Raw genomic sequence first — 25,316 nt, forward strand, 5'->3', positions numbered from 1 at the left:
TAATAAAATACAAAAAGGGGCTGGGGATATGGCTCAATGGTTAAGTGTTCCTGAGTTCAATCCATAGTACAAAAATAGTAATAATAATAGTTTTAAAATAATAAACAAATAATGCTGGAGATGGATCTCAGTGGCATAGCACCCCTGGATTCAATCCCTGGTACCTAAAAAAAAGAGAAAGAAAAAAAAAAAAGATTTAGTTTTCTACTATCTTTCAAAAAGGTGACCAACTAGTTATAAACATATGCATACCATTATGCAATCATGAATTTAAACACATTTAATGTTTATTATTCTTATTAAAGTTTGAATCATCCTACCTTTGGCCATGTGAGTGAGGCCCCTGAGTCTTTTTGACATATCTATCCTTATAGTTCCTACTTGCTTCTTCCACATCTAGTATGGTTAACTGTTCCACACTCGACTTGCATATCTCCTGCCCCAGACCTGGAATCACCTACTTCTCCAAGAAGCTCTGGTTTCTTTCTGTTGGGAATGATATTTTAAGATTATAGTCTATGTGCTAAGAGTAGTTATTGCTCTTGGATTGGTGATTTTTTTCTAGACCTTTTTGGTGGCTTGAGATAGGAAAACAAAACATTCCATGAAGTCATACTGATATCTCTACTTCCTCTTCAAAATTAGGGTTAAAGAGTTTTTCTGGGGCTGGGGAGATAGCTCAGTTGGTAGAGTGCTTGCTTTGTAAGCACAAGGCCCTGGGTTCGATCCCCAGCACCAAAAAAAAAAAAAAAAAAAGTTTTTCTGTATTATACCTGCAGCTCCTATGCTACACACACACACAAATCTGGTTCTTAAGGACCTAAGACATGAGAGTCTTGGCATATCTCATAATTACTCAATTGCTTTCTAATCAACACATTTTAAGTTCCTGGGTAAATTAGCACACTTTTCCATCTACACAGAAAGTGAAACAAGAAGACAAGGTATAAACACATATTTGGGCATCAGTCACTTCAGAAGATGGAACTTCGCTTTCAATTTGCCTAGATAAACTGGGAATGATGGAACACCTATAATCCTAGCTACTCAAGAGGCTGAGCCAAGACCCTGTATCAAAAAAATGAAAAGAGCTTGGGATGTAGGTAAGAGTGGTAAAGCGCCCCTGGGTACAATCCCTAGTCTTCCAGAGCTGTGTGTGGTCACCAAGCTGAGGGCTGGAGTCCCAGCAGGTCAGAAAGTCCGGTCAAGCTGGGCACAGTGGTGCACGCCTGTAATCCCAGCGGCTCGAGGAAGCCGAGAAAGAATTGCGAGTTCAAAGCTAGCCTCAGCAATGGTGGGGTGCTAAGCAACTCAGTGAGACCCTGTTTCTAAATAAAAAATACAAAATCGGTCTAGGAATGTGGCTCAGTGGTAATGTGCCCGAGTTCAATCCCCAGTACCAAAAAAAAAAAAAAAAAAAAAAAAGTCAGGTCAGGGATTGAAAACTGCTTTCCTTCTGTCCTCTGTAGCGCAGCCCGCCCTCTAGTGGAGATGCTCAAGAGTAACTCAGACCAACAGGCCAAAGAAGCTCAGACGGGAAGTCAACTAGCAGACTGTTACTTAGTATTTACTAGAAATGATCCTAAAATGGGTGCCGAACGTAAAAACCGTTCTGTGGTTATGACTCTAAGCCTAGCTGGGGAGTGTAGAGGCTTCTCAAATGAGAAGCATCAAGCAACAAGCCAAACATCAAAATAAAGAAAGGGAAGGTCAGCAGAGTGCACAAGAATGACTTAACTAGTTAATTATTTTTAAAGATGTCTTTTTATTTCTTTCAATAGAACACATAGTATACCCCCAAAATATAAATGCTTTCACACATTTCAAAAATCAATTAGGACACAGGAACATAATCGAATTCATAGGTTTAAAATCTTTTACCATCAAAAATGAATCAACAGGGCTGGGGTATAGCTCAGTAGAGCACTTGCCCAGCATGCATGAGGCTCTGTGTTCATCCCCAGGAAAACACACACACACACACAAATTAAAATCAAAGGATCAGGCTGGGAATATAGCTCAGCTGGTAGAGTGCTTGCCTCACATACACAAGGCCCTGGGTTCAGTCCCCAGTACCACCAAAAAAAAAAAAAAAAAAAAAAAATGGATCCTATCATGAATACTATGTTTTGTTTTGATTTGTTTTTAGTTTTGAGACAGAGTCTAAATTGCTTAGGGCCTCACTAAGTTGCTGAGGCTGGCTTCAAATTTGCAATCCTCCTGTTTCTCAGCATCCCAAGCCAATGGGATTAGAGACGTGTGCCACTGCATTGGGCAAATACTGCTTTCTTTATCATTTGCTTTGATAGTCAGAAGGATTCACTTTGGTCCTAAAGCCTGATTTTTAAAAAATATTTACTATGAATTTTAATGTTTATTCAATAATGTACAAGTTCCACATTACAAAGGATTGTAATAAGATGCTATTCAGGTGTAAGCTAGATTTGCAAATGGTAGAGAAGAAAAGGAAGGAGATCATCAAAAAATAAACCGAGACTGAGGCAAGAGAATCCCAAGTTAAAGGCCAGGCTAGGCAACTTCAGGAGACCCTGTCTCAAAATAAAGTAAAAAAAAAGGGGAGGGGGATTCGGGAGTGTACCTCAGTAGTGGAGCACTGCCTAGCATGTGCAGAGCCCTCTGTTCAACCCCCAACACTTACAAACACAAACACACACACACACACACACACACACGGTTTAACAGAAATTTTGCTGTTTTCTGGGCCTCAGGTACTAGAATCATATTAATCATAAGCCTTTGTTCATAGTACACCTTTGTCACTGTTTCATGAAAAGCCTTCTCCATTTCATTATTTGCTTAATTATACAATTAGAAGGGTATTGGTATACTTTCTAATACAAAAATAAATCCATATTGGTTTTGTAGGACCCACAATGTGACACCAGAAGGACTGAATACCACCTTTTCTTGAGTGCTGGAAACAAATCAGGGCCTGAATGTATGCACTTGACCACTGAGCTAGCTACACCCCTGGGCCCTGCCACCGTTTCAAAAACTTAATGTTGTTTGCACAATTTTCCAAGGAATAAAAAAAGATTGTGACATTCCTTTTTTTCTTTATTGTTTTTGCCACATTGAGAATCAAACCCAGGACCTAGCACGTGCTAGGCAAGCACTCTTAACACTGAGTTCCATTCTCTGCCACTACACCATCATTTCAATGGTTACCTGGCACTTCTTTGTACCAGGTGACCACTATTTAATTAACCAATCCCATATTGTGAGATATTTGGGTCTTTTGTTTCCAGTGTTCCACTATTAGCAATGACTGCTATGCAAAACATAAATCTTTATGCAGGTTCAAGCTAGATAAATGAGAGTGGTAACAGTCAAAATGCAAAGCTGCAAGAAAGAGAACTTGACTAGTAGAGACAAAATTTTCCTCAGATAAGACATTCTAGGAGGGTGCAGAAGTGGAAATAAGCAAGAATTTTATGCCTGGCAGAAATACTTAAAAAGAAAAAAACAGATTACAAAAACAATACAACTAGGTTGGGAAAAGTTTATACTTGAAAAAAAAATTAACAACAGTGGACCATTTATGGGTTCTTAGGAACTAAATGCTGCTGGAAGAGGATACTTCAGAGAATCAACGAAGTGAGGAGGAAAGAAGAAAAAATTTTGTGGTGACTGGAAAAATAACCTCAGGTGAAATATCTACAAGGACTTAAAGAAATGAACTTAAGGGGTAAGATCAAAATAAGTCCAGATTTTCCCGGTTGGATAATCCAGAAACATGTTATTCTAAAGGAGCAGAACCGCCTACATAATTATGGAGCCCAGAGCACCATAAAAATGCGGGCCGCTTAAGTTATTAAGAATTTCAAAACGGTGACATCAGAACATTAGACTAACTAAGCATGGGACTCTTCTAAGCGCAGAGCTCTGTTCCACCATAAAGTCGCACGCCCACAATGCAGGCGCCCGCGACTCCCTCCGGTCTAGCGGTCTGGAGACCGGCGGATATCGCTCCAAGGTCTCCCAGCAAGAAAGTGCCAGCCAGAGGAACTGAAGACCCGCGATCCCCTCTCCGCCTTTAGGGGGCTAGGTACGAGGAAAGCTAGCAGCACTCCGAAGGAAGACGAGCTGGTGGGGCCTAATGGCGCTCCGACTCCGGACGTTTGCACCCGCACGGCGAGGTCACGCCTCCCAAAACTCAGCCCGGGCAAGGATCCTCAGACGTGGCAGGTCCCGGCCTTGGACTCAGCCCTGTTATTCATAAACCCGCAGGAGGATAGGAGGCGACGCGCATGCACACCTTGGACCCGTGGCCTGGTACTGAGCCGCTCCGCGAAAACAAGAGTGTAGGGAACATTTGCAAATCCCTAGGGGCCAAGGGAGCGTCTCGGGGAAATGACGGAACCGGAAAGGCTCGAAGAGACCAAAGGATTGTATTAGGGAGCGTCTGCAAAGACCGCGGAGGGAAGCCAGGAATCGTCTACAAAGGCTAAGAGGAAAGGGGAGATCTAGTAAGATGTCCCTACAAGAACGAGGTTTCCACAAGCAAACTCAGAAGAAGTAGGGTGTGGACCTGAGTCCCTCATCTGTGATGTACAGGCATCCAACCCTCATTGGGACAGAGTCGATGGAGCTTAGGCCGGCGAAAAAGAAAACGAAAGAGAACGCTGGGGGATGGGATAAAGTGGATGTTCCGGGGCAGTGTCAAGAAGTTCAAGGCCAAAAGATCTTTAGGGACCGACAGTAAATTGCATCCCTTGCTAAAATACCTCTCAGTAGCTAACCATCAACCGATTCTTTTTGTGAGCTCCGCCTCTCGGTCCTTACGCCTAGTTCCACTGTCTCCTATCCAGGAAAGCTACCAGTTTCCTTGTAGTCCTCCCCACCAAGAGTGAAGGCCCCGCCTCTATAACGCACTTTCTCCCGCCCACCTATCAATCATGGTACTCCGCTGACCAGTTAGCGGGCCAAGAGGGCGGGGCCATCAGGAACGTCGCGTGACGTAGACAGCAAGCCGGCGGGGAAGCCGGGAGATGCATGACGAAGGAGGCGCGTGACGGAGAAGCGGTTGACCGAAGCTGCGGCAGCAGGCGGTGTAAACAAGATCTCGCGCCTCTGCGGGTCCTGCGACCGCTCCTAGCTGGTGGGTGGTCCCGCGCGGGGCGGTAACCGCCGCTTCAGTGGGAGGTGCTTCTCGGCTTCCTCTCCCCTGGCGTACACACCCCCGGTACACCACGTGGGCGTGAGGCAAGAAGGAGGGGGTGTTAGACCGAATTCTAATCTCATTGGCTATCGTTGCTGCCGGCTCCTGAAAGAAAGCGCTCTGATTGGTCGGTAAGGGAGGTTGTCGGGGGTCTCTGAGTCCTAAGGCTTTTGATTGGTTGGACGAGATAAGCTAGTGAGGCGCTTTCTTCCGCGAGGGGTTTTGATTGGTTAACCAGAGAGGTTACCTGGGAATCCACCCCCCAGGGGACTTTGATAGGTGAGTTTGAGGTAGGAAACTGAGAAATTCCTCCTTAAAAGATTATTATTTGTGAGCTAGGGTTGCACCTTGGGCTTCGCTCCGCGTTCTTTGCTCACAGGATTGGGGAAGGTTTGTGTTCCCGAAGCCTTGGGAGTTGTCATAGGCTAAAGAGACGGATCTCAGTCACTAAGAAAGGTCTCCCTCCTAGAGATAGCTATCGCCATCAACTCAGGAGACCCTGATCTTTCTAGAGCAGACTTGCTTCACCAAACCCAAGGAGGTGACCAGAGGAGCCCCTGTACAGGACCTAAGGATGCTGTGACCAGAAGATGGGATCTCGGAACAGCAGCAGCGCAGGATCCGGGTCCGGAGACCCCTCTGAGGGCTTGTCCCGAAGAGGGGCTGGCCTGCGTCGGAGTGAGGAAGAGGAAGAGGAGGATGAAGATGTGGATCTGGCCCAGGTACTGGCCTATCTCCTTCGCAGGTACTTACTCTCTGGGGTGGCCCCACAAGGTGCCACCACAGTCCCTTGATCCCAACTCCAGGCAGGAAAATTACAGAGGATAGGGAATGAGCTTAGTCCAAGAAAGCTGTTCTGATAAACAGAATGGCCTTTCCCTACTCCACACCCATGGCACTCAGCTCCATGCCCAGTAAGAGTGGTTCTTACCTGAGGCCAGTCAACAAAGGACCCACTCTTGTGTTGAAGGGACTGCTTGGGGGAACTTCTCTGGCTATAACTACAGAATGTGATGTATCTTCCAAGTAAGTAAAAGGAAAGAAAAAAAGGGATAAATGGGAAAGGAGTGATATGAGAGGTAAAGAGTTGGGGAGGGGGATGTTGAAGCAATTGACATATGATATGAGGCCATGTGGATTTACTTGAAAAACAAGTTTAAATTGGCCTAACTCTAACACTGTTCTTGAGGAAAGAATGCCTTGAAGGGAGTGACCACCAGGAATTGACTGGAAAGGGTGCAGCTGGCTTTGTTTCTTTGCTTATGGCTCCTTAGAAGATAAGTTTTAAAATGCCTTAAGAATATTGTGTTCCATGCTGGATTCCTCTGATAGAGGCTCAGAAGGAAATGTTCTCAGAATGTTTAACTCTTGGAGAAGTCAGCTTAGTAGGTCAACCTCCACATGTTGGGGTTCTCTTCTCTTGGTCTAAAAATACAAATCAGTTTTCTGCTGTGTCTTATGGGAGACTGAAAATAACAGCCAAGGACTAGTAAGCCTCAACTTCAAAATGAGTACCAAATGGTTTAAGAGCTAGATAGCCATTGACTCTGAATTTAGTTGGTTTGGAGAAAGGGGTCCCCTCCTTTATAATGGGGGGGGGGTCTCTCCACAGAGGCCAAGTGAGGTTGGTGCAGGGAGGAGGTGCAGCAAATTTACAACTCATCCAGGCCCTCTCGGACTCAGAGGAAGAGCATGACAGTGCCTGGGATGGTCGTCTTGGAGATCGATACAATCCACCTGGTAAGAGGAAAGACAGACCAAAAACTCAATGTTAAAAGATTTTCACTAGGAATCTTTCTTTTTTTTTTTTTTTTTTTTTTTTTTATTCTGGTGAAGAATAATAGGTTAAATTGAAAAAAAGAGGATGGGATAATTGAGGAAATGAGGGAGTCCTTATAGCCCCTGTATATTCAGCCATATTGGGTGGGCTTGGTCACAGTTTGGCTGTCCTAGGGCTGGAAGACCTAGGATCAAACTACTTTTTGGTACTCACAGTGGATGCAACCCCTGACACTCGAGAACTGGAATGCAACGAGATCAAGACACAGGTGGAACTGGCCACAGGGCGGCTGGGACTTAGGCAGGCAGCCCAGGAGCACAGTTTTCCTCGAATGTTACACCAGGTAGGCCTCTTCACCTCCAGCCAGCCTGGCAGCAGACCTGCTGAGTCAACCAGAAGCTGTGATAGCCCTAGAGAGAAAAAGGAACCAACTTTGCAAGGAAGCCTCAAGTGCTGGGGTTGGAGAGTTAGCCAGCCCATATTGGAGTGCTGCAGGACAGACTGCTGTGTGTTGTGTCCATTTTTATAGCAAAAGTAATATCCTTGGAGGAGGGGGCTTGGTGTGACTGAAGTGGCCCTCTGTTTCTGCTAGCAATATTCCCCAATCCCTTCCATTTAGAGAGAACGGGGCCTCTGCCACCGGGGAAGCTTCTCCCTTGGAGAACGGTCTCGAGTGATGTCTCAGTGAGTATGGGGTTTGGTGGAGAGACTCTAAGGGCCAGATAGGTCTTTTCTCCTAAACATTGAAAGGGTAGGTGCTAAAGGATCCTCAGAGATATTAAGGTTAGCTTAAGAGGGGTTGAAGCTTTGAGAGTAAACAAAGTGGAAAACTACAGAAATTTAGAGGATGGTGGAATGGATGAAAGTGTCATATGTAAAGGCAAAAGGGAAGAATGTCCTTGTACTGGCGTTCCATCCTGCTAATTGAAATTCTATTCTGAGCTCCATTTACCCTTTACTTTGCTTTCCCAGCTTCTTGCCCAATGATCTGGGCTTCACTGATACCTACTCACAGAAGGCTTTCTGTGGCATCTACAGCAAAGATGGTCAAATCTTCATGTCTGCTTGCCAAGGTACCAGACCCTGCTCCTATAAACTGCCTTTCTCTGGAACAAGGAGTGAGTTGACTGAGGATAGAAAGTCATAGACCATGGAACTCAGAACCTGATTTAGTGATGCTTAGCTAGCACCTGCTTCCAAAGGGAAGAGTCTACAGACACTGAGAAAGAGGTATGATCTAGGAAGGATACAAAAATGGTGTTCCATAATTCTGCCTGATCCCTACTTACGCAGACCAGACAATCCGACTGTATGACTGCCGATATGGCCGCTTCCATAAATTCAAGAGTATCAAGGCCCGGGATGTAGGCTGGAGTGTCCTAGATGTGGCCTTCACCCCTGATGGGAACCACTTCCTCTACTCCAGCTGGTCTGATTACAGTGAGTATACACCAGATTTCCACTGCCTCCAGCCTGGAACATGAGGTCTCCATGCATCCTTCTCCTCTGAGATAAGACTCCATGTCCTGTCTTGAGAAAATCACTCTCAAGGTGCTCTGATGACCTTGCCTTTTTCCCTGTGACTTCCATAGCTTCACTTCCCCACTCTCTCCACAGCCCTGAAAGATTCTTGTTTCTCTTGCTTCTCTTAGTTCATATCTGCAACATTTATGGGGAAGGAGACACACACACTGCCCTGGATCTGAGGTACTGACTTCCTTTCTTATCATATTCTCTAGAAACTTCTCAAGGAAGGCTCTCCAGGAGCAAACCTCTTGAACCGAAACTCCTACTTAGAAGGAAAAGTATACTGGTTGAAAGTTTTTCTGTGTAGATTCCTGGGAGGGAATTGCCTATCTTTGTCACCCAGAGGACCAGGGTGAAATAGATGGTTACAGGATTATTTCTAGGTTCTCAGTAAAGTGGTCTGCATTCTAGCATGGGTTGGCAGGCTTTCTTGTTCTTTTCTTTATAATCCTTGTCAGATTCTCTGTAGATTAACAAAAGCTGAAGGGACATCTACCCAACACAACTCCTTTGCTCTCTTCAGGCCAGACGAGCGTCGTTTTGCTGTCTTCTCCATTGCCGTCTCCTCAGATGGAAGAGAAATACTTGGGGGGTGAGTGTGGGGGATGTCTCCCTCAATTAATGAGATAGGAGTTCTGCTAGAGATCACTTCTGCTGTCACTGAGGCTGACCTGGCAGCTGTAGAAAACAATCAGCCTTCTCGAAAGTCAGGGCTTATGGGCTGTTTCACTTCTTGTTCGACATTTTCCCAACGTGAGGAAATGGTTCTCAAGCCTTCTTGAAAACAAAGCTAACTCTTATAAGAACAGACAAGGGCTTGACCCTCAGTAGGACTTCTCAGCGGGACTCTCCAGAACATACATAGAAGTTGTCCACTTAGTTGTGGCTCCAGCACCCTCCTTATCTCTTCCCTTTCAGGGCCAATGATGGTTGTCTGTATGTCTTTGACCGAGAACAAAACCGGCGCACCCTTCAGGTATGGTTCCTGAGACTTAAAGCCTCTGCCTTCTGGTCTTTGACCTATTTTAAGGAATCTTAAGTGTGTTAGTCTTTTCCGCTCCTAGATTGAGTCTCATGAAGATGATGTGAATGCAGTGGCCTTTGCTGATATAAGCTCCCAGATCCTGTTTTCTGGGGAGATGATGCCATCTGCAAAGTGTGGGATCGCCGCACCATGCGGGAGGATGACCCCAAGCCTGTGGGTGCACTGGCTGGACACCAGGATGGCATCACGTTCATTGACAGCAAGGTGGGCAGAGAGGCAGGGCTGCACAGCCAGGCTACTAAGGTTCTGGTTACCCAGGAGGGTGTGAAGGGTACTGGTGTGAGTACTTGACAAGTTCCTCATTAGCTGGGTTGTGCAAGAGCTGGAGTTTAGAGAAGGGGCTTAAGCCAGGAAACATGAACTCCCTCATATCTTCCAGACCTTAAGGAGGAGGCAGGGCTTTCTTTATAAGAAAAGTAAAAGACGTCTAATCTAGGATAAAATAGGACATTCAATCAGCACCCTGGGCAAAGAAAGGAAAACCTAACTAGGGGGTGAGATCTGAAGTAGAGCATCAAAGGTGAGCTTACCTCGATGAGGAAAGAGACAAGCAGTATCAGAAAAGGAAAGGTTCTTACCCCTCAACTAGAGCAGGGGAGCTAGAATAACAGGTAGTAACATGGCAAACTCTAATCTATCTTTGGATTCATAGGGTGATGCCCGGTATCTCATCTCCAACTCCAAAGACCAGACCATCAAGCTCTGGGATATCCGACGCTTTTCCAGCCGGGAAGGCATGGAAGCCTCACGCCAGGCTGCCACCCAGCAAAACTGGGACTACCGTTGGCAGCAAGTCCCCAAAAAAGGTGAAAATGGAAGTAGAACTGAGATTTAGAATTAAGAATTGGGGTGGAAATGAAAATAGTTAAATCAGTGGTAGGGTCTGGCATGGGCTCAATGGATTCATCTGTAGCCTGGGAGTCCTGGAGCCCTACCACAACCCCATTTTCTAGACATTAACCTTTAATTTACTGACTCATGAGGATATCCAGAGATTCCCAGGGTCGAGGGCTAGGGATCACTTAGAGCCAACCAGTAGAAAAGTATTTTAGTATCATGACAGTCAACAGGACCATATTGGTCATTGTTGACTGTTGGGTGGGGAGTTAATATTTGATGACTGGGAACATAGCTAAATGGTAGAGCACTTGCCTAGCATATGTGAGGCACTGGGTTCAATCCCCAGTGTTGCAAAAAAAAGTCAACAGTTGAAAACTAGGAAGACCATTGTCTCTGAATCTTTGCTAAGGACTGGTGGTATACTGGACAATCCAGAAGCAGACTCTCTAATCTAGAGTTCTCCATGCATCCTTACCCAGCCTGGCGGAAGCTGAAGCTCCCAGGGGACAGCTCCTTGATGACCTACCGAGGCCATGGGGTGCTGCACACCCTCATCCGCTGCCGCTTCTCCCCAACTCATAGCACGGGCCAGCAGTTCATCTATAGTGGCTGCTCCACTGGCAAAGTGGTTGGTAAGGATTGTGTAAGAACAGGGGGCTTGGGAAGAGCAGGAATATTTCTCTGGCATCCCACCTATAACCACAGCGACCACCTTAAAAAGCCAAATGACAACTCAAAGTGAAATTAAATTTGGCCTGGAGCAGGGAGGCTTAAACAGAGAAATAGCAAACATTCTGTTTGTGAGCATTTTAAATTAAGAAAAGGACATGGAATTCTAGTCAGTAAATATGATAGATTACCAAAAATATAGTTTGTTATGTTTTCTTAGCCAGTCACCGAAAGGGGTTACAGATGAAAGGTAGGAGGAAGCAAGCAAAAAGAATGACACAAAAAGAGAGCATCAAGTAGCAAAGGACATGCAGTCACTGAAACAGGAGGAATGCACAAAAAGAAACAAAAGCAGGGCTATAGATAGAAAAGCTTGACAGCATGCTGCACCTAAGTAGGTACTCAGAGACCCATGCAGAAATGAGGGATGCACCATGTCCAGACAAGGACAAGTGGGTACAGGATTCATTTTTGCCACCTTCTATATCTTGCTAAGAGCATTAAGGCAACTGTGCTTTCTTAACTGTAGGGCTTTGAATTTTAAGGATCAGGGATACTCACCACTCACCATAGCTTCAACCCAATGTGGGGAAGGAATCCAAAATAATCCCATTCCCATGAGAAGTGGGAAGTTCCCCAAGAGGCAGGTCATTGGTGTCTTTCGGGAAGCCAGTGAGTGCCATGAAGGTCTGTGGCAGCCCCTCTCCACTCTGGTTTTCCTGGACAGTATACGATCTCCTCAGCGGCCACATCGTGAAGAAGCTGACCAACCATAAGGCCTGTGTGCGGGATGTCAGTTGGCACCCCTTTGAAGAGAAGATTGTCAGCAGTTCGGTGAGGTTGCGAGTTTGGGGGACCAGCACATGTCTGGGGCTTAGACCTGGGAAGGGTCAGCACCCCCTGACTACTTGGCACCTTCTGCCCTGCAGTGGGACGGGAACCTGCGTCTGTGGCAGTATCGCCAGGCTGAGTACTTCCAGGATGACATGCCAGAGTCAGAGGAACGTTCCGGTGCCCCTACCCCGGTGTCCCGCTCCTCTACAGCCTTTTCCTCACCCCAGTAGATCTGATGTCCAGCCCCTTACTGGATGAACCTCTCAACAGATTCTCTGCCTCTTTCTCCTCCTCTTTCCCTTCTGGGGAATGTCTGGAGGAATCTCTGGAATTGGGTGGCAAGAAATGGAAGCCCAGGCTCTGGATCCCAGCCTAGCCCTGGAAGATCCACCCCACAGGGCCAGGTGGTCTTCTCATGTATGCATACCCAGTAGGCTTGGGTTCCTATCTCTGGCCAGGGTCTGGTGGGACTGCTGTTATCTGTGGTATGACTTCTTCCAGCAAGAAAACTGTCCTGAGTGTTTTTAATCATGTTTGGATGTTAGGTGTTGGCTCCTAGAGTAGATGCCTGAGGACAGGTCTCAATGGACCTGTCAGCCAATCCCATTGCCCAGGTCTTCACATTGAGGATTAGATTGGCCAGTCAGAGAGCCAGGTGTCCTGGCCTTTCTTCCTGAGGTCTAAAGGGGTGGGGAGGGCAGGATGGATAAAGGTGTCTCCTTAGCACTCTCCTGGGGTGAGGATTATGTCTTCTCTCTCATGCCTGGTTCTTTGGGTTTGGACAGGCTGTGATGTGAGAGGCAGGGGTCTCCAAAAGTTCCACATGGCCCCACATGGCACAGACCCTACCTTTCCGAGGGTCCTGTCATGTTGGAGTCAGCAGCTTCAAGGAAGGAGGTTGAAGTAGGGCTCCTCCCTCCTCTCACTGGCTTTGGCTCCCTCAATAAACCCTCTGTGGGAACCTGGCTCAGTGTCTCTGCTCACTGTCTCTTTTTCATATCTTAGTTCTTTTGTCCTCTCACTTCAGGAAAACAGTTTTCAACAAAGTCTTCAGGTATGCTCCTCTGTAGAAGAAAAAATCTTTTTGACACCCTATGAGAAAAGAAAATATTAAAATTGTTTATTAACTGAGCCTTGCAACAGGCCCTTCCTACCACTCTCAGAAACTTCCCAGGAGATAGCAAAAGATAAGCACGTTTTCTGTTTCAGACCAGGAATACCTGTGAACAGCTCTATTCTGGAGCTGCTCCAGTCTTCAGAAGAGGTGGTAAGTGAATAAAGAGCCAGAGAACCCCATCCGGATGCCTCCTACTCAGAACCTCAGACCTCAGAGGAGGGCTAAGTGAGATTGTTTCACATCTGGCTCCGACTAGATCTTTCCTGACAGCATGTCTTGCTCTCTAAGGCAACTTTCAAAAAGGTGCACACTTTCAAGGGTGCTCATAGCAAAGGGTGAAAGGGGTACCTATTTAAGAGCCAGATAGGTAAGGTGTTTTTGTTGAAAGGTGAGGTCTTACTACGTTCCCCAAACTGATCTCAGACTCCTGGACGGAAGTAATTGTCCTACCTCAGCTTGCCAAGTAGCTGGGACTACAGGAGTATGCCATCATGCCTAACCCCAAATAGGTACTATTAAAGGATAACTGTCCAGCTCCTCAGCCTCTGTATGTTCTTGTTCCTCATATTAATCTACCTAGTGTGAAGCTGTCATGATAGATCTTCTTTCCTATCTGCCCTTTTAGTCCCCCTCTATCACTTCACCCCCAGGATGCCACCCAGCTCACCTAGAATCTGTATTGTTTATAGGATGCCAAATTAAGAGGCAAATTAAAATCAATATCCCCAAAGCCTCATCTGATCCGGGTCTCAGGGACCATCCATCCTCTCAGGCATTTTCAATATAATTTAATGTTATTGAAGTGTGTAAACTGTTTTTATACTAAGCATATATTTTTGTAGTATTAACAATTATAATGAAAATTCAATCCAGAAAAAGTTTTAGGACTTAATGATCACAGGAAAAATTTTTTAAATTTTAAATTACATACTTTTTTGCAAAAAAATGTGGCAAGTGACCAATAAAAGACTTTCCAGCACAAAAGCATTAGGACAAATTCTGTGGGGGAATTTCTATAGAATAGAAATATGATCTCTAATTGAATATCTTCTCATATTTTTTACAGTGGATAATAATGAGATAGTTCATCACTGTAGTGTTTAGATTACACCTGAACACATTTAAAGAGTGATATAGGGCTGGAGATGTAGCCCAGATGTAGAGCATTTGCCTAGCATACACGAAGCCCTGGGTTCCATCCCCAGTATTGCAAGGAAAAAAAAAAAAAGTGACAGCTTTATTTTCAAATGTCAGCAGATAAAATACACTAGAAAATACGTCCTTTTAAACTATTCAGAATCACAATGGAACGTTTAATGTCCAACTTAAAAAATGTGTGAGGAGGTCTGTAGGTCTTCAAAACTCATAGGGTCTGAGCAAGGAGACTGAAGGCCACTCTATTGAGGTGTGGGATTTTAGGATTTGGAAGGTACCTGACTGATTATGTATCTATCTTGATCGATTTATAGATGAAAGTCCTAAGTACAGAGGAGGATTAGTAGATTTTTCCAAAGTCAAGGTCACTGTGAGGTCCACAACCTAAGGATTCTTTCTTGCTCATTTCTTTTGATGCTTCAAAGGCCTTTGCTGTGTTCTGATACCCTACCACCAATTTTGAGGAATAAGGAAGGAATATAAAAACTGATCTTGAAATAGTTACTAAAGAACAGGAACTTCTTGGGTCAGTTGCTCTCCCCGCTTGCTCCAGCCTAGTGGTGGGTTTAGGAGGCCTAGACTTGCATGAGGCAACCCTGAGGCCCAGGGTAATTGGTTGAGAACAGAACCTAAAGTTTTTATTTGTTTGTTTGATTTTGGTACTGGGGATTGAATCTAGGGGCACTCTACCACCATGCTAGATCCCCAGCCCTTTTTGTTTTTAAGTTGCTAAGGGTAACCTCTAATTTAGGATCCTTCTACCTCAATCTCCCAAATAGCTGTGATTACAGGCTAGTACCATCACATCCTATTGAACCTAAAGGTTTCTTTTGTTTGTTTTGTTTGGGGCATCAGGGATATAACCCAGGGGTGCTTTACCCCACTGAACCACATCCCCAACCCTTTTTTATTTTTGAATAAAAATACTGAATTGCTTAGGGCCTTGCTAAATTGCTGAAGCTAGCCTTGAATTGGCCATCCTCCTGCCTCAGCCTCCTGAGTCAGTTCTAGATTTATAGGTTATGCACCACCATGCCTGGCTGAAACTAATGTTTGATGGACTGTCCAGACTTGGGATTTCTTTTTTCTAGGGTCACCTCGACTCCTGTGTCCTGAGAGTAAACCTGATCTTTGGGGCTCTGAGGGTCCAACCTGGGCTACACATCTCACACAAGATGCCTTTCTCAGAACATTTGAACGTCTTCTATTGGTCATCATCATAAACACAAACAGTGCCCCATCAGATGTGCTACCTTGTGCATTCATTGCACAATCACTGGTTTGCACAACAGCCTTGGGCCAGACTAGCCCTTTAGAGTCCCCTCAGTCCAGACAGGAGCTAGAGTTTAGCCAAGCCACTGGGGTCACAGTTCACTGAAATGGACACCCCAGTTGATAGGCTTTCCCGGCCTGAAAGGGACACTGTTGTACATACCCACCTTGCTTCTCAGAACCCCAGAAGGACCAGACCACACATTGGTGATAAGACAAACAGATTTGTTTGAATGACTTTCAAGATTTGGTTAGTTTTAACTTCGTGACCTCTGATTTCCCTGTGGAGTTAGGTTGGGGGTAGAGGGATTTGGGATGACCAAAGAGGGCAGCACACTCAAGCAGGCTGTGGATAAAGACAGCCCTGAACAGTAGGCCTGGTCCTGAGACATGAACTAGAATGTGGTTGGAGCTAAGGACACAGGGCTCACAGGAAAGAACACAGGCTGCTGTCAGGACACACACTACCACATACCCAAGGCCAGGACCCTGCTGACATGACAGCCCTTTACCCTGGCCCCTTACTGCCCCCCGCCCCTCTCCCCCGCCTGGCTGCCCCCCGCCCCTCTCCCCCCGCCTGCCAGCTGCCAACAGGGCTCTGCTCTGTGTCTGCCACACCTGTCACTGCCTGTCCTTGCCCCGGGGGGAGGGGGGCCCATCAGCCCCTCCTCAGCTGCCCAGCAGAGCAGGCAGTTAGTGGGAGGGGAGGGAACATGGAGCGGGGGCCGGTGGTGGGGGCAGGGCTGGGGGCTGGGGCCCGAATCCGGGCACTGCTGGGTTGCCTGGTGAAGGTGCTGCTCTGGGTGGCCTCTGCCTTGCTGTATTTTGGAAGTGAACAGGCCGCCCGCCTTCTGGGTAGCCCCTGCTTACGGCGCCTCTACCATGCTTGGTTGGCAGCAGTGGTCATCTTTGGGCCCCTTTTGCAGTTCCACGTCAACTCTCGGACTATCTTCGCCAGCCACGGCAACTTCTTCAACATGTGAGTCCACTTAAGGCCATGGGACCCGGCCCCCTGCACTCTGGGATCCCAGCTCCTTTCTCCAGGTTTCTGTTTTGCTGCCAGTTGGAACACTAAAAATAGTATAGAGGTTGAGGAGAAGGTCAGAGGGAGGGGGAGGGGGACAGAGTGGGGGGGTATGCGGTGGGGGCAGGAGTAGGACTGAAGAGGAAATGTGGACCCTAGAATGCTCAATGGTCCTCTAAGGAGATAGTGAAGTTTAAATAGCTGGGGTCTGTAAAGGACATGGGTAAGACAACCAGTGATGATGTGTAGGACAAGGGACAGCAGTGATGGGAACATAGACCAGGATGGGGAGGTGGCGTTGGGGGTCTCAATAGCCTTCCCTCTTTTCTACCCACAGCAAGTTTGTGAATTCAGCCTGGGGCTGGACATGCACCTTCCTGGGGGGCTTTGTGCTGCTGGTGGTATTCCTGGCTACCGGCGCGTGGCAGTGACTGCCAGGCACCTGAGCAGACTGGTGGTAGGGGCAGCTGTGTGGAGGGGGGCCGGCCGGGCCTTCCTGCTCATTGAGGACCTGACTGGTTCCTGCTTCGAGCCTCTACCCCAGGGCCTGCTGCTCCATGAGCTACCTGACCGCCGCAGCTGCCTAGCTGCAGGCCACCAGTGGCGGGGCTACACCGTCTCCTCCCACACCTTCCTGCTCACCTTCTGCTGCCTGCTTATGGCTGAGGAAGCAGCAGTGTTTGCCAAGTACCTGGCCCACGGCCTGCCTGCTGGCGCCCCCCTGCGCCTGGTCTTCCTGCTCAACGTGCTGCTGCTGGGCCTCTGGAACTTCTTGCTGCTCTGTACCGTCATTTATTTCCACCAGTACACTCACAAAGTGGTGGGTGCTGCTGTAGGCACCTTTGCCTGGTACCTTACCTATGGTAGCTGGTATCATCAGCCCTGGTCTCCAGGGAGCCCGGGCCATGGGCTTTTCCCCCGCCCCCGCTCCAGCCGAAAGCATAACTGAAAGAAATAAAGGCACATCAGGCTTGGCTCTGTCTCCTTTCATTGTTCCTTTGAGTCCTGGGAAGGGTAAGAAAGGGTTCTAATAGTCACTGGGGCTCCTCAACCATTCCTTGCTGTCATCAACCTTGAATATCCTTCTTTGTACATGACCTCCATCCCTCCTACTGTCCTTTTAGTCTGCTGATCTGCAGATTTCTGGCTCTCTGGGGCTGTGACATCAAGGAATGGTACTCCTAAGGCAGGTGACAATGTTCTTGGTGTGTATATCACCCTCCCTGAGCAGGTGCTCCTCTCCAGCCTAATTAATTTATTTTTCCTAACTTCTCTATTGAATTTCCTCTTGACTTTCTTCAAGAGCCTGCCTCTCCAGAGATCCCATAAAGGAACACTTCCTATCTCTCTATTCCTCACAGGGCATCTCACTGTGTTCATTTATTTAAATGTTTACTGAGCCAATCACAATTCTGTGTAATGTGAATAAGACAAGGTTTCTGGTGTCTTGGGGCTTATGAATTAACAGGAAGAGGCAGATAATAAAAATAATAGCAAGTCTGTTCACTGTGCTTACCTTACACCACTGTTCTAAGTGTCTACAAGTTTTTATATAAATTAATGCATTTAGTCCTCACAACAACACTATGAGGCAGGTTTAGTAGTGTTTCTTTTTTTTAATTTTTATTATAAAAAAATGGGGTACATCTTGTTTCTCTGTTAGCAGTGTTTCTTTTTAACAGTTGTGAAAAACCAGGCACAGAGAGGCTATATTACCTGTTCACAACTACTAAGGAGACAGGAATAGAAACCCAGGCAATGGAGGTTCCCTAAACCAGGGATTAACCAACTGCTGCCCTCCTGTGGCCAGTTATTATATAGCGATCAAAGAATGGTTTACTCCCACACCTCCCTGGGAATTGGATTGAACCCAGGGGCCAGCTCTACCACTGAACCACACACCCGCTTTCACTTTTTAAGACAGCCTTGCTAAGTTGCTGAGTCTATCCTCAAATTTATGATCCTCCTGCCTCATCCTAGTGGCTGGGATTGCAGAAGTACATTAGCTGCATCTGACCGGTTATTCTATTTTAAGTAGCTAAAAAAAAAAAAAGAATAACATTTCATATCATGTGAAAACTACATAAATTTCTAATTCCAGTGTCCATAAATTTTTATTGGAACCTAGCCACACTAATTCACTTATATAGTCTGCTTTCCTGTTACAATGGCAGAATTGAGTAAAGCAAGGCCTAGAAAGCCCAAAATATTTACCATTTCATTTCTTTTTATTAATTTTTTTAGTTGTAGATGGACAAATATCCTTATTTATTTATTTGTATGTGGTGCTGAGGATTGAACCCAGTGCCTCACGTGTGAGGCAAGCACTCCATAACTCAGTGACAACCCCAGTCTCCCATTTGACTTCTTACAGGTTACTTAACCCTTTAAATTACTACATTACCTTCTTTTAAACACACCACACACACACAACAACAACAACAACAACAAACCCTGGCTAATACCAGAGAAATAAGTGCTATGAAGGCATTAAAACACTGATATATAACAGAAATTTGGAGAGAAGTACTTTATAAGGGATGATGAGAAAGATCTCTCTGAAGAGGTAGCAGCTTAACTGAATGTCAACTCCCAGGGGAAGGGTGTTTCAGGCAAAGGGTTTCTCAAGGGCAAATTGTATGAGGCAGAAATGAACATGAGCCCTTTGACAGACGAATGAAAAACCCAAGTATTTGTAAGTGTAATGAATGAGACAGAAGGACAGAAAGTACACTTGAAGGGGAGAGAAGTGTCAGGGCATAAAGGAAAGGCCTTTGGATTTCATATGAGACACGAATCCGTTGCTCTGCAAGAGTGGGTTATACAGGAATGAACCCTACAGAAGTGGTCTCGAGGGGAGCAGACAGGGGCTTGGGTAGGCATGGTGCCAATGTCTGAGTATGGATTGGTGGGACAGAGGGTGCCCATGTAGCCAGGGGACCATGCTGGAGAGGCTAGGGAAGAGATGCCAGGTTTTAGTCCATTTTAGAAAAGATGCAAGAGCACCAAATAAGGTTTATTGTTCCAGGCCAAACAGGGGAAGAAAAGAGCCGGGGAGGAAGAGAGGTGGAAGGCCCGGGCCGGGGAGAGGCGGGCGGGGCGGAGGCAGAAGGCTGGCAGTGAGGCAGGAGGAGATGCGAGATTGGAAGGCCGGCCTTGGGAGGCGGGAACCAGCGCAGGAGGGAGAGGCAGGGCAGCGGGATGAAGCGCTCTTCTTGGGCTCTAGGGGGAGCCCGGCCTCGGCTGCCGTCTTGCGCGGTCCGCTTCCCTCCCCTCCGGGCAGTCCCCGCCTCCTCCAGTCCCTCCACTCCCCAGTACCCAGGAAGGCCGTGCGGGTTGCAAGCGAGTGCTGCTTTCGCTTTCCCTTCCCTGTGCCCACTCCTGGCTCCTCGTGCGGCGCGAGGCCCCTCGCTCGGCCATGGCCACGCTCAGGGTCCAGCCTGAAGCCCAAGCCAAGGTGAGCGCCGCGGGTTGGAGCACCGGCCACGGGGGAGGCGTGGCTCCGAGAGACTGAGGGTTCCCCTGACCCGCCCCCGGCCCCTGGCCCGCCGCCCAGCCGCTACCTGTGTGGGGGCTTCGCGCCCCAAGCACCTGAGCTCCGGGAGAGGCGAGGAAGCCATACTTCAGTAGGGTGAGGTGAAGCGGAGAACAGGACAGGAGGGGAAGTCCGCTGGCCCAGAGCCCCGGGCCACACACACAGTGCCAGACCTGCCCTTGCCACCGTGGTCTTTCCCTTAGGAAGGGCTTCAGAGCCCACTCCGCAGGACTATCCGTCCCTGCCCACTGGCAAAGGGCTCTCTTACACACCTTCTTACACAGCCCAGGCGATCCCAGGGATGTTCTAACATGAACCACTCACCATTCACTGCCAGCAATGTTCTCATCCCCCAAATCCAGCTTCACAGGGATCCACTCCACCCTTCCCAGATCCAGGTCTGCAGAGATCCCTTCCTCCACTATTCCAGTTCACTCTCATAGGGACCCTTCCACCATCTTCGGGTGTGACCTTAGAGGGATCCACGCCATCTCTCACACAACCCTAAGTAAACTGTCCCCAAATACATTGGCCTTAAGCCACCTTTCTGAAGTGTTGCCTGTGCCCCACAGGTGGATGTGTTTCGTGAAGACCTGTGTACCAAGGTAAGACCTGCCCCATCAGCAGCCCAATTCCTACTGCTCAGCCATCCCTTGCTGGGCAATGTCAGCCCAGCTTCATGGCCTTGGAAGGACATTTGATTCTGAACCCCATCCTCCTCCACCCCCACAGACAGAGAACCTGCTTGGGAGCTATTTTCCCAAGAAGATTTCTGAGTTGGATGCATTTTTAAAGGTACCAAGGCAGGAAACTAGAGTGGGGGCCAAGAAGAGAGTCTGGTGGGCCATGAGAGGAGGTGAGAGGGACACTCTATCTCCAGTCTTCCTCCCACCCTATATCCAGGAACCAGCTCTCAATGAAGCCAACCTGAGCAATTTGAAGGCCCCCTTAGACATCCCAGTACCTGATCCAGTCAAGGACAAAGAGAAGGAGGAGCGGAAGAAACAGCAGGAGGCAAGCTGTGATACCTGGGATGAGGGTCCTAACCATGGGGAAAATCATCAGCTTTAGTCCTAACTCCAATGAGCCCCTCTCCCCCTACAGAAGGAAGACAAGGATGAGAAGAAGAAAGGGGAAGATGAAGACAAAGGTACTCAAAATTTATGTGGTGAAGAGTTGGGTCCCACACTGCAGGAGCTCCTCCCTAAGGATTCCTTTCCACACAGGCTGTCATGTAACTGACCCCTTGCTCACTTTCTAGGTCCTCCCTGTGGCCCAGTGAACTGCAATGAGAAGATTGTGGTTCTCCTGCAACGCCTGAAGCCTGAGATCAAGGATGTCATTGAGCAACTCAACCTGGTGAGCCCTTCCACTTCTACCCCCAGACTTCATGTGAAACCCTGTCCTCTCAGTCCTTGCCAGTGAGGGCATGGCACTTGCCAGGTCTCAGCAGGAGAGGGCACAGCAAGTGAAGGAAGCAAGGAAAGATAGGAACCTGGGATTGGGTGGGGGCTGATGTGGTTTTGATGACAATCCCTCCTTCTAGGTCACTACATGGTTGCAGCTACAGATACCTCGGATTGAGGATGGGAATAATTTTGGAGTGGCTGTCCAGGTAAGAGCACCACCCCACCCCCAATCTTCCTGTGTAACCTATATTTCTTTCCACCACCACCCACACATACACACCCACACCATGCTTTCTTTCCCTAGGAGAAGGTATTTGAGCTGATGACCAGCCTTCACACCAAGCTAGAAGGCTTCCACACTCAAATCTCCAAGTAAGTAACTAGCCACCTGCACCCCTGCGCACACTTTGCCTTTGTTTTGGGACAGAGGCCTGGGCCTTCTCCTTCTTCCACTCCATATACAGTACTTCTATCCACAGGTATTTCTCTGAGCGTGGTGATGCAGTTACCAAAGCAGCCAAGCAGCCCCATGTGGTAGGTGATGTCCAGGTCAGGGTGCATGGGGGAAGGACACATTTCAAATCAGGTCTGACCCTGAGTTTCCACAGGGTGATTATCGACAGCTGGTTCATGAATTGGATGAAGCAGAATATAGGGACATTCGGCTAATGGTCATGGAGATCCGCAATGCTTATGTGAGTGAGCAAGGGCTGGGCAGGGGTAGGCAGACACCTTTCCAAGGTCATCTACTCCCTGACCTTACAGGCTGAGTGTGAAGAATGACAAAAGTTCAGCCTCTCCACAAGGCTAGAAGTGGGGTGCAGAACCACTGACGGCCTGTAACTGACACCCACTCCTTCCTGGCTCTATAGGCTGTGTTATATGACATCATCCTGAAGAATTTTGAGAAGCTCAAGAAGCCCCGAGGAGAAACAAAGGGAATGATCTATTGAGAGCCTTCTCTCTCATTCTGTGATGAGTACAGCAGAGACCTTCCTGCTTTTTACCAGGGATTCCAGACTTTCCCTTACCTACCTACTGTTGAGGTTTCTTCCTCATTTTGCCTCCCAGGCACAATAAATATAGTCATACTGTTGCTCACCAACCCAAGTCTCTTTATTGGATCCTGAATCCCCTGGTCCTAGCTCAGGCATTTCCATTTGTGGGACCAACCCACTGGGTAATTTGGGTGTTCAGCTGCTGGTTGGTCCAATCCTGCCGGATGTCATCAAGGTGGCAGTCAAAGTCCACAAGGTGCTGGTGGGCCCGGCCCTCCAGTAGTGCTCCCACCATTTGCCGTGACTCTTCCCAGTCCCTCCACATCACTCTGAAATAGAAAACCCCACTGAGGTCAAATAGCAGGGCAGTGGGGCCAGACACTGACTTAACAGAAGTTGGGTCTAGAGAAGAAGGCTTAGGGAAAGACCAAGGACAGAGAAGGTCCAGGAACCTTGGGTTTCTAAGATGAAGTGGAGGGAGTGGGGCACTCACAAGTTCTTGTCCTTGGGGACCCAGCGGAGACTTTGGTTCTCCAGGACGATGACTGGAGGCACTCGAGGCTGAGGAACCAGTTTCTGATTATCCAACTGGGTGGACAAAGAACGGCAGGTAATAGTTTCAAGGATCCCCCTCTTGACTTTCTCTCCACCTCCCCCGCTTGAAACCCAAGCCTCACCATAATGAGTACTGTATCAGGAAAGAATTCTGCAATTCGCCCAGCAATTTTCAAGGCCAGGGGCCCAGGGCTGTGTAGAGGGAAGATCAGAGTGAGGAGCCAACTGTGGGCAGACCCCATCCATTTGAGCTGGGCTTCCCAGGTCTCATAGATGTGGGCATAGTTGTGGACTTTCCCTGTAGCTGGCCTGGGGGGCTCGGGCCTGCTTGATGCTTGATGCACGACTGCTTGATGCTTGAGTGCTGTGGGAAACAGGTGCTCAGACACTGCTGGTGAGAGCAAAAATCAAGGGTAACATAACCCATCCAAATGGAAAGTGTAATATTTAGCATATGCTAACCAAGAGATTCCATTTATAAAGAATTAACTGTAGTAATAGAACAGTCTAAAAGTGGAGACAACCTCAAAGTTTAATGTAAGGCATTAAATAAATTATATTCATATAATATAGCTGTTGGGTTAAAATAGGTCTTGGTGTGGAGATCAAAAGATATGAAATACTTATTAAGTGAGGGAGAAAACAGTATTTCTAACTTTATTTATATGTGATATATATACAGTCATATATATGTGTATATATACACACACACACACACACACACACACACACACACACATATATATTTACATATATCAAGGGGTTTTTTCCTTAGTTGCTGGTTAGGGTTCCTTTGTGTTCTTGCAGCACTTGGGGGTCACCTCAGTTAAAGCAAGATCAGCTCTATCTTGCTGAAACACAGTTGTCCTTCCCACCCAGCCCCTCCAGGGTAGGTCTTATTTATCTTTTTCTCTCCTCACTCTACTACCCAGCATAGTGCCTGATGTACAGACCCTGCTCCTGAGCGTTTGATAAAGATGGAAGGAATGACCTTAATTCATTTGCATCCCACCCACAATCTCCATAATCCTTCGCCTTCTGCCTCTGACTACCCCACTCACCTCTGGTCGTCCAGAGCTGCATTGGCATGGTAATACCCAGCCACCACGAGACCGGCCTGTGTGCCCCACACGTCCACCTGTCGTGGGAAAGGAGCCATCAGTAATTAAACCATGCTGCTGGCTCTGTGGGTGCGCATTGCTGCCAAGGGGCTGGGCATGGACTTGAGTTAAGGGTGTTAGGAGGGCAGCCGTGGGGTCGGGGGTTGGGAGTATATTATGTCCAGTGGTGGCACCTGGTTGAGGGCGACCTCCAGCATGACGGACAAGGCCAGGTGGCTGTGGAAAAGGGGCACACAATCGGTGAGACACAGACATTCTCCAGCCCGCGGCGCTGGCGCCAGCAATAGTCCATTGACCGCAGCGTGAGGGTACCGGGCCGCATGCAGGCACATCTTCACGTAGGCCCGGGCCGAGATTTCCACCTCCCCCATGGCAAGCGGGACCTGCTGGTACGCAGTAAGCCGGATTAGTGCGGATTCTCCACCCGGCGCAGGCGAGGTTGGCCTTTCCCGGTGCCCCGTTAGATTTGACCGTGATGCTGACACGTCGGGAAGGCAGCGGGTAGATTCCAGGAGACCTAGGTCCAGAGCCCGCCCCCAGCGTGCGGCAGAAGGCGGTGGGGATTGCATCCCGCCATACCAAGCTCCGCCTCTCTGGAACCCTAGCGGCCGACTTAGTACTGCGCCAGCTACTGGCTGTACATGCTTCTGGAGTCCCGCCCAAATGCCGCTCTTTGATAGGTCTAGAGGGCCTCATTTTGTCCAATCAGCGACCGCGCTCAAGTCTTGCCCCGCCTTTGCCTCCAGCGAAGCGGAAGTAATTGAAAGAAAACTACGTGCTTTGTGGTTAGGCTACCCGACTTTTGCTCTTGATTGCTGGTTGACTTTTCGGATTATATGTTCTCTCCCCAATGATCCCTTCAGAACCAGATGGATGGAGCGCTCACCCGCAATCAGGCAACAGTGGAACTTTGAAGGTGGGGAGAAAGCGAACTGCCTTGCACCTATTATAAATTGTGTGTGTGTGTGTGTGTGTGTGTGTGTGTGTGTGTGTGAGAGAGAGAGAAAGAGATTGATTACATACAGGTAGACTTCGATTATATATATATATTGAGAGAGAGAGAGAGATTATATACAGGACTGTCGAATGCTATGGAGCATTCTTAATCCGTATTTTAAGACAGGACAAAGCCCTAGGTTAAAACACGATCCCGTGGAGTTTATAGCAAAGATCACAGCAGAGGATTCTTGCCTCTACCACCTTTTCAGAGCTGAATATCAGAAGGCAAATACAAAGACGGCAAATGGCTGAAA

At 47.7% G+C, this 25,316-nt stretch overlaps 4 protein-coding genes and 1 long non-coding RNA gene across 11 annotated transcripts; 3 read left to right on the top strand and 2 right to left on the bottom strand.

Annotated features, from left to right (window-relative positions):
• Positions 1-77: 77 nt before the first annotated feature.
• On the bottom strand, positions 78-5,188 carry LOC124976789 (uncharacterized). 2 transcript variants are annotated; one of them, XR_007107061.1, is made up of 3 exons: positions 4,749-4,862; positions 321-486; positions 78-164 (listed from the first exon to the last, which is right to left on the bottom strand). It is a non-coding gene; the product is annotated as an uncharacterized LOC124976789 (long non-coding RNA). The 2 variants fall into 2 exon arrangements; XR_007107060.1 differs by lacking the exons at positions 321-486; positions 4,749-4,862 and adding an exon at positions 4,936-5,188.
• On the top strand, positions 4,987-14,293 carry Dcaf11 (DDB1 and CUL4 associated factor 11). The gene is given in 16 exon segments (XM_047539739.1): positions 4,987-5,122; positions 5,695-5,927; positions 6,795-6,922; positions 7,178-7,305; positions 7,582-7,646; positions 7,935-8,035; positions 8,256-8,402; positions 8,615-8,669; positions 9,013-9,081; positions 9,408-9,465; positions 9,554-9,620; positions 9,623-9,738; positions 10,187-10,340; positions 10,854-11,006; positions 11,771-11,877; positions 11,973-14,293. Coding segments are annotated over 15 exon segments (1,638 nt in total). The 5' UTR covers positions 4,987-5,122; positions 5,695-5,772; the 3' UTR covers positions 12,108-14,293.
• Positions 14,294-14,428: 135 nt separating this feature from the next.
• Fitm1 (fat storage inducing transmembrane protein 1) lies at positions 14,429-17,419 on the top strand. The gene is given in 3 exon segments (XM_047539740.1): positions 14,429-16,400; positions 16,783-16,856; positions 16,859-17,419. Coding segments are annotated over 3 exon segments (1,092 nt in total). The 5' UTR covers positions 14,429-15,918; the 3' UTR covers positions 17,395-17,419.
• Positions 17,420-19,737: 2,318 nt separating this feature from the next.
• Psme1 (proteasome activator subunit 1) lies at positions 19,738-22,494 on the top strand. Its single transcript, XM_047539907.1, has 11 exons — positions 19,738-19,902; positions 20,553-20,585; positions 20,713-20,775; positions 20,884-20,994; positions 21,085-21,130; positions 21,242-21,339; positions 21,527-21,595; positions 21,694-21,761; positions 21,869-21,923; positions 21,998-22,084; positions 22,262-22,494. The coding sequence occupies exons 1-11, from the start codon at positions 19,864-19,866 to the stop codon at positions 22,340-22,342; spliced, it is 750 nt and encodes a 249-aa protein (XP_047395863.1). The 5' UTR covers positions 19,738-19,863; the 3' UTR covers positions 22,343-22,494.
• On the bottom strand, positions 22,491-24,635 carry Emc9 (ER membrane protein complex subunit 9). Of its 6 annotated transcripts, none has more exons than XM_047539902.1 (5): positions 24,237-24,635; positions 24,004-24,080; positions 23,065-23,134; positions 22,881-22,948; positions 22,491-22,716 (listed from the first exon to the last, which is right to left on the bottom strand). In XM_047539902.1, the coding sequence occupies exons 1-5, from the start codon at positions 24,630-24,632 to the stop codon at positions 22,536-22,538; spliced, it is 792 nt and encodes a 263-aa protein (XP_047395858.1). In that variant the 5' UTR covers positions 24,633-24,635; the 3' UTR covers positions 22,491-22,535. The 6 variants fall into 6 exon arrangements, with proteins under 6 accessions (XP_047395858.1, XP_047395857.1, XP_047395861.1 ...); XM_047539901.1 differs by having other exon boundaries at positions 22,881-22,975; positions 24,237-24,632; XM_047539905.1 differs by having other exon boundaries at positions 22,881-22,975; positions 23,065-23,306; positions 24,237-24,520.
• Positions 24,636-25,316: the final 681 nt, after the last annotated feature.

The sequence above is a fragment of the Sciurus carolinensis genome, chromosome 2, assembly GCF_902686445.1.
Source record: "Sciurus carolinensis chromosome 2, mSciCar1.2, whole genome shotgun sequence".
Taxonomy (NCBI): Eukaryota; Metazoa; Chordata; class Mammalia; order Rodentia; family Sciuridae; genus Sciurus; species Sciurus carolinensis.

Bases quoted from the DNA above. Each gene is read 5' to 3' on its own strand.
- Psme1 (XM_047539907.1), top strand. From the start codon at position 19,864: ATGGCCACGCTCAGGGTCCAGCCTGAAGCCCAAGCCAAG. The intron at 19,903-20,552 runs GTGAGCGCCGCG...TGTGCCCCACAG, and splicing joins AGCCTGAAGCCCAAGCCAAG to GTGGATGTGTTTCGTGAAGA. The intron at 21,924-21,997 runs GTAGGTGATGTC...GAGTTTCCACAG, and splicing joins CAGCCAAGCAGCCCCATGTG to GGTGATTATCGACAGCTGGT.
- Emc9 (XM_047539901.1), bottom strand. From the start codon at position 24,632: ATGCAATCCCCACCGCCTTCTGCCGCACGCTGGGGGCGGGCTCTGGAC. The intron at 24,081-24,236 runs GTGCCACCACTG...TTCCCACGACAG, and splicing joins TGGAGGTCGCCCTCAACCAG to GTGGACGTGTGGGGCACACA. The intron at 22,717-22,880 runs GTGAGTGCCCCA...TTTCTATTTCAG, and splicing joins GTCCCCAAGGACAAGAACTT to AGTGATGTGGAGGGACTGGG.